Raw genomic sequence first — 6,568 nt, 5'->3', positions numbered from 1 at the left:
ACGAGAAAATGCGCTCTCTGTTACTCACTGCAGAGTTATATTTTTTTAGGGTGGGAGGGCGAATTCTTACCTAAAATTCACACCTCAATGTAGGGTTTGACATTAAAAAACACACGAAAATTTTACAGGCAAAGAGATGGAAAAAAAAAACAAATAACTAAAAATTTCAGCTCCAATAGTCCAACAGTCCTGAATATCATCTATCAGTATAGAAAACATACAATGTAATAGATAATTTCCTTAAAGAACATGATTTTGCTGATACAATAAATTGTTATAAAAATAAATCTTTGAAAGATTCATAATAAAAAATCTTTCGACAGTGCAAGGCCTTCATCGCACTACGTCTTTGAGGAAAAATTAGCTAGATGAAATAAACTTGAATACCGTACATAGCTCCACTAATAGAATATAGTTTACAACACAAAACTTGTCTCTACTTCCACAAAATAATAACATCTCGGTCCAGGGAAAGTCTGTGGTCGAGTTCTCGCTGCGAGAGCCCAAACCTGCTGCAGAGGAGATCGTACGACGCAGTGCCGTCGCAGTAGCGCCGTAGAGAGAGCGACAAGCTGTTCAGGCTCTCTACCCGTCGCTCTGACCAAATCAAGCACCATAATAATAAAGACCAGCAGATCTTTTTTACTCTGTTCATCAATTAATAATTACACTGAATATGTATAACTCAGCGATCAAATTACAATAAACGAAATAGCGTAATGTCTCATTACGGCTTACTTATAGAAATAATTTAAAAATGAGTCCAAGCTAAAAAGTATATTTCTATTTTAGCAATAATAGATTGCAAAAGACAACGATCGATCGCTTCAAAGAGCACATCACTAACCGCGTCTCGCGTTCTTGGAGGGAGGCTGGGGCTGGTAGATAGGATACTTTTGGATCCTACGAAGAAGTCCGTGCATGAGACCAAAGTTGACCAGGCGCCTCATGTCGATGTTGGGTGGGAGGCGAGCAGGCGCGTCACATTCGGACGGCATGGAGTTACTGGTCGTGGAAGTGCCCAGCAGAAGTTCGCTGAAGCAAAGCTGCTTCACCGTGACACTTCGGTTGAACCTAACGAATGTTAATAAAGAAGGATGAGATTATATTATCAAGTTACGGCGAACAGGAAAAAGTACGGGCAGCATGTGCGAAGAAAAATACGAGGCAATCTGATAAATTTTTATCGAATATTCTATAGAGTAAACAGGAAACCTTGTTGCAACATGCACCGCGATGTCAAAAATTCGTCCAGCATGATTTAGGGTAATGTGGGCGGAAACTATTTTCGGCTAGATAAAATGTACTGAAATAACTCGTTCAGCCCTCCTTTGGTCGTTAATTTATAAAACGTGACTCTACTTAAGAAGTGCAGTTTTAATCGATCATTTAAGATTACGTTAGAGACACGTTATAAAACGTGACTCTACTTAAGAAGTAAGGATGGAGGGTCTCTGGTGACGTCAGCCACGACGTACTCAATGCACTTCTGCTGCAGCACCGCGCTCCAGTAGAACGTCTCCATTTCTGTAAAACAAATAGCCTTTTAATTGTGACTCTACTATTATATACATTTTAAACAAAACATTCTAGTTGAAGCGATATTTTATAAATTTGAATTTCGGACATGGTATTCTGATAAATTGTAATCTACAGACATTGGCGGTCTCAAGAATGTAAATTAAAGCTGATTTAATATCTATAAACCTAACGACGATATTACTTGAAGAAAACGCAGCCACACTTAAAAAACCTGCACTATAAGATCAGGATGTCTTAGATGACTCATGGTATTATTTGTCTTCAAACAAGAATGTTTCCCAAGCCCCACGCATTTTTCCCAAGCCAACAGAAGATGTTGCATTAACAAATATCTAAGCTAATAATTCTGTGCGCAATACGCCGTGTTGGGAGTTATTATGTAAACAAAAATCAGATAAGCAAGCAATGTTCGGGGGACACGCACTGTTGGTGTGGATATAAATATTGCAGTACTGGAAGATGGGCAGCAGCTTGACGATCTCGTAGAAGGCAAGATTCTGGACACATTTCTGCAACATAAACAATCATAATTTTCAGGATAACTGTATATATGGTACTCCACATCGAAAGGCAGAAAATCTATCATCACTTCCAATTTTGGAAGGAATAATATGAAAAACACCATACAAAATGCAATCAAGTAAAATTGACTACATAAAGTTTGTTAATTAATAAACAATAAGAACGATTAGCAAACCGGGTGATTACGTTTGTTTAGGGATAACTTAAGAAGGGAAGCAACAGTGATGTTGCTGACAACACATTGAAATTTTAAAGAAGACATTAAGGTTGAGAGCTTTCAGTCGTGACACAACGCTGGAATATGGCTACAAAAAATTATATCAGAAGTCGCCAGTTCCCTCTCAGCATTCACTCACTTGAGCAAGATCCAACTTACTTAGAGAGATCCATTTCCCTGAATGATATCTAACTCACTCTGGCGAGATCTAACTCACTCTAGTGAAATTTAACTAACTCTAGCGAGATCTAACTGACTCTAGCAACATCTAACTCACTCTAGCGAGATCTAACTCACTCTAGCAAGATCTAACTCACTCTAGCGAGATCTAACTCACTCTAGCGAGATTTAACTCACTCTAGCGAGATCTAACTCACTCTAGCATCATAAAACTCCTTCTAGCAAAATAAAACTCAATCTAGGCAGATTCCACTCACTTGAATGAATAAAAAAAATTCTCCAAAAGACCCAAGGGCTGGCAAAGTGCTAGGTACCAACTACCAAGAAGCGAAAGAAGAATGCCATGGTTGACACTCTCTAGTCTCTAGAGATCCAACTCACTCTAGCAAGATTCAACTCACTCTAGTGAGATTCAACTCACTCTAGTGAGATTCAACTCACTCTAGCAAGATCCTACTCACTTTTGCTAGATCCAACTCTACATTGGATAGAGAGGCAATCTTGGCGACGTGATCCACGCCATCAATGAAGGGCAAAATCTGCGACAGAAATGACACTTGAATGAGCCTTGGGTTACAAAGAATTCATTATATGAAAATTTAATTTAATATCGCTCATTTATTTGCAAAAATGGACTTGTAACAGGGACAAAAGAATGAAATTCAACAAAAAATTATTTATAATGGATTCTCTAGTACTCACTTTGCATAACCATGGCAACACTGAACACTGGCTGAAAGGCGGTATTCAGATGTTCTAACAGGAATAAAGTTAGGAAACTTATTTTTCAGCCACGTATCGTGACACAGAGAATAGAATCAAAAGTTATCTAGTAGAATTTGATGTCACCTGCTGGGTAGTGAGGTCGAGTGTGTGCATCTCAGCCAGCACGTCAGGCTTGACGATGACAGGAACCTGCTCTTCCCCTACAGCAACAGGGGCACCACAAGCATCCACCACCTGCACATGAGCGCACACGTCGTTAGCCGTCATGTAGCAGGAAGAGGTCATGACTGCATACAGGGATTATGGAAGTCCAAAGAAGCTCGAGGCTTGTTTCATATAGATAAGTAACATTTTATTCACATATTCCTATCTTCAAATTAAACATATTCCTATCTTCAAGTTAAACATATTCCTATCTTCAAATTAAAACTGCCCAATTTAACTGTCATCAATTTGGGCCAGGCAATATTCCAATCTTCAATAGAAATTCAATAGCCCTGCAATGCTCTCGTTTTTAAAAACAGCCAATAAATGTTCCAATATTGAAATAGAAATTGATTTTGCCAATATCTAACCGACCACCAAATAAGTCAGTATAAAGCTATAATTTACCGACCTTCAAGTAGAGCACTGCAATTTCTTCTGGCTGCTCGATATCTCTGTCCATGGCACAACCGCGGCCTCCACAGCTCTCACCAGGCCCAGGACCCCCAGCCTTGCAGAGTCCTCCTCTACTTCTAACACAAGCGCTACTGCCGCCCCGGCGATCAGGCATGTGCTGGGCTGCTGGTAACGTCTCACGTCTTCTGCGGTCGTTGCTGGCATTGCTGTTGCTGATGGACGGACAATTGGTATGAAAAAACAGGCGAGTACACTTCAAGGATTGCAATGTAAAGAATACTCAATAAACCAATCTAGCTGTCCTAAGACAATCAACGGGTCACAGCCGCATGGATTGTGTGTAATTGTTGTAACTTTGACCACCATAATAATAGTACCAGGCTGTCAGTGAACTACCTATCTGTATTGAGAATTTACAAGACAGACGAACAATGCGTTATTCTCCATTGACACTACCCATCAAATTGCAAAGATGCTATTGCTCAAATTTGTTACAGTCACCCAGCATATATTGAAGTATATGGGGAAATATTGATTATTGAATTCAAAACTTCACTGAAATTCATTCGGTCATACTAAAGTACATCATCCATGCAAATCTTTTCCATTTTTCCCCTATGAATGAAGACGGCCATCTCACCAACTTTTTACTGAGAATATTTAGGTATCATTGAACTAACTGGTATTTACCTTTATGAGCCAGTAATTAATGACACTCACAGGGTGAGCTTCCTATCAGAGCTGTTGTCCACAGGGGTTGTCTCTTGCCTTGGAGACAAGAGCTCAGCACACATCCGCAGCGGGTGGAGTAGTTTCAGCTTGAGGATGCAGCGACCTGTAAATTTAAACTGTACTCAGTTACAAGCATCATGACTTCTCACAGTGAGAAACGAAATATATATTCAACTTTTGGACCTGATATGAAATGTAAAGATTAATTATTGAATTTTTCAGTGCTCATAGGTTTCAAACACGAGATTTGAACAAAATTATGAAATAGAGAGCTGTATTCACACTAAGTCTAAGATAAAGCAATAGCTCATTTAGTATTGGCCAGCAATGAAGTATTTTATAAAGGAATTGAGATTGAGTGACAAGTGCAGCCAAAATGGCTTCATATCCTCCATAAGCTGAGTAAGGAAAGCCAGACTCTAGATACCCACCATATGCATTCAAGTGATAATATAGCTGCTCCAGCATGAGCGGCAGCTGCTTGCGACTTCCCTCATGTGACAGGAAGCTATTTTCAGTCTCCAGGCTATGAAGATACTCAGATAGCTTGTGAACCAGTGGCTCATAAGGAGAAGTGCGAGCATCAGGCTTGAAAACCAGGCACAAGTTGAATAACAGAGCATTGCGTTCATACTTTGAGTCCTCAATCTTATTAGGATAACCTTTGATTTTTATACCTAAGCTGTTGACTGTAACAACATTGCCATGAACTTCAGGCTTGGGAATTATAAAATTAGAAAATTTATCGAAAATTTCATCAGAAATACATGATTCAGGATACCTATACTCAATTCTGGGTCCTATGGTGGGATGAAATTGAGCAAAAAACAGGCCATCAATTGGCCCAGGAGTTTGTAAGACATTCATGGCCTAACTATTATTGAATGTCAGATAGTCTCTGCAAAGAGTTTCATAGGTTAATAAAAAAATTTTGTAGAACAAGTGAATCTGTATAGGCAGATTAAATAAATGGTTGAGTACCTATAAGCTGAGAAAATGTAAATTTTCATGACAAATTGTACAAAAGATATCAATATTCACTTAACAGATTTCTCATTCTGGTACAAATAAATATCAATCTACCACTTAATTTTTCAATATACTGGAGAGGATTGTTGAAAAAACTCTGCTTTCTTGAGTTAAGAAGGCTGAAGACATCCCATCTTCATTTCAGAAACCACCATATTACTATGACATTACCGTCAACCGGGGCTACTTGGGATGATTTCGAACGTTTTTCATTCATAACTTCTTACCATGAAACATTTCATAAACAAGTTTAGACTCATTTCAAAGCTCTTTGCAAGGGCAATTGCATGGCTTCTCCAAAAAAAATTCATACGTTATTTGTAAGGTGCCAGAAGCAAAAAAAAGAGTGTCCCGAGTAGCCCCGTTTGATGGGGCTACTCTTGGAATAAAAATTTGGAATACACTACACTACTACTACACTTGGAATAAAAATTGTAAAACATTTGAAGCATGCAGAGTGTAGTCATCCATTACTAACAGTACTCTGAAGTCCTCCTCTTTCATTGTAGATGATGTAGACGTAGAATAAATGACATTTCCTGTGATTTTTACTTGTTTTTCCTTTATTGATATGATATTACCATATACATTAATTACCGTATTATTGATGCAATATTACCGTATCCATGAACAGGCCATTGAGCATTTCAACTACCTTGTCCACTGCAAGCTTCATATCAGCAGCCTTATAGCACTTTTTCTGTATCTGTAAGCTTACAGGACGGCTTGTAATTTCACACCATTTTAATTGGGTTAAGTGAATTTACTATAATTAAAGATTGTGAAAAACATACTACCTGAAACAGAAAGGAATGTTTTAGTGACATCCATCATACCGAAAAATGGGGTAACTTAGACCACTTTTTTTTATAAATGATGCCATTTTTTTACTAGCTAAATTAAACTTGAATTGAAACATGCAAAATACAGGTCTATACTCTAGCTTCACTCACCATAAATTGCTGGCTCCTGCCTCTCATAGTCTTTATGTAATTTAAA

The 6,568-nt window shown here is 38.4% G+C and overlaps 1 protein-coding gene across 1 annotated transcript; it reads right to left on the bottom strand.

Annotated features, from left to right (window-relative positions):
* Positions 1 to 5,439, bottom strand: LOC108680442 (GATOR complex protein NPRL2). Its single transcript, XM_047885065.1, has 9 exons — positions 4,972 to 5,439; positions 4,529 to 4,643; positions 3,804 to 4,020; positions 3,311 to 3,421; positions 2,923 to 3,000; positions 1,967 to 2,051; positions 1,431 to 1,527; positions 848 to 1,083; positions 1 to 597 (listed from the first exon to the last, which is right to left on the bottom strand). Exons 1-9 carry the CDS (start codon positions 5,405 to 5,407, stop codon positions 437 to 439), a joined length of 1,536 nt encoding a protein of 511 aa, XP_047741021.1. The 5' UTR covers positions 5,408 to 5,439; the 3' UTR covers positions 1 to 436.
* Between the last annotated feature and the right edge of the window lie 1,129 nt (positions 5,440 to 6,568).

This window comes from Hyalella azteca, unplaced genomic scaffold (assembly GCF_000764305.2).
Source record: "Hyalella azteca isolate HAZT.00-mixed unplaced genomic scaffold, Hazt_2.0.2 contig16847, whole genome shotgun sequence".
Lineage (NCBI taxonomy): Eukaryota > Metazoa > Arthropoda > Malacostraca > Amphipoda > Hyalellidae > Hyalella > Hyalella azteca.
Note: the sequence above shows the minus strand (reverse complement) of the source record. Positions and strands in the feature narration are given on the sequence as shown.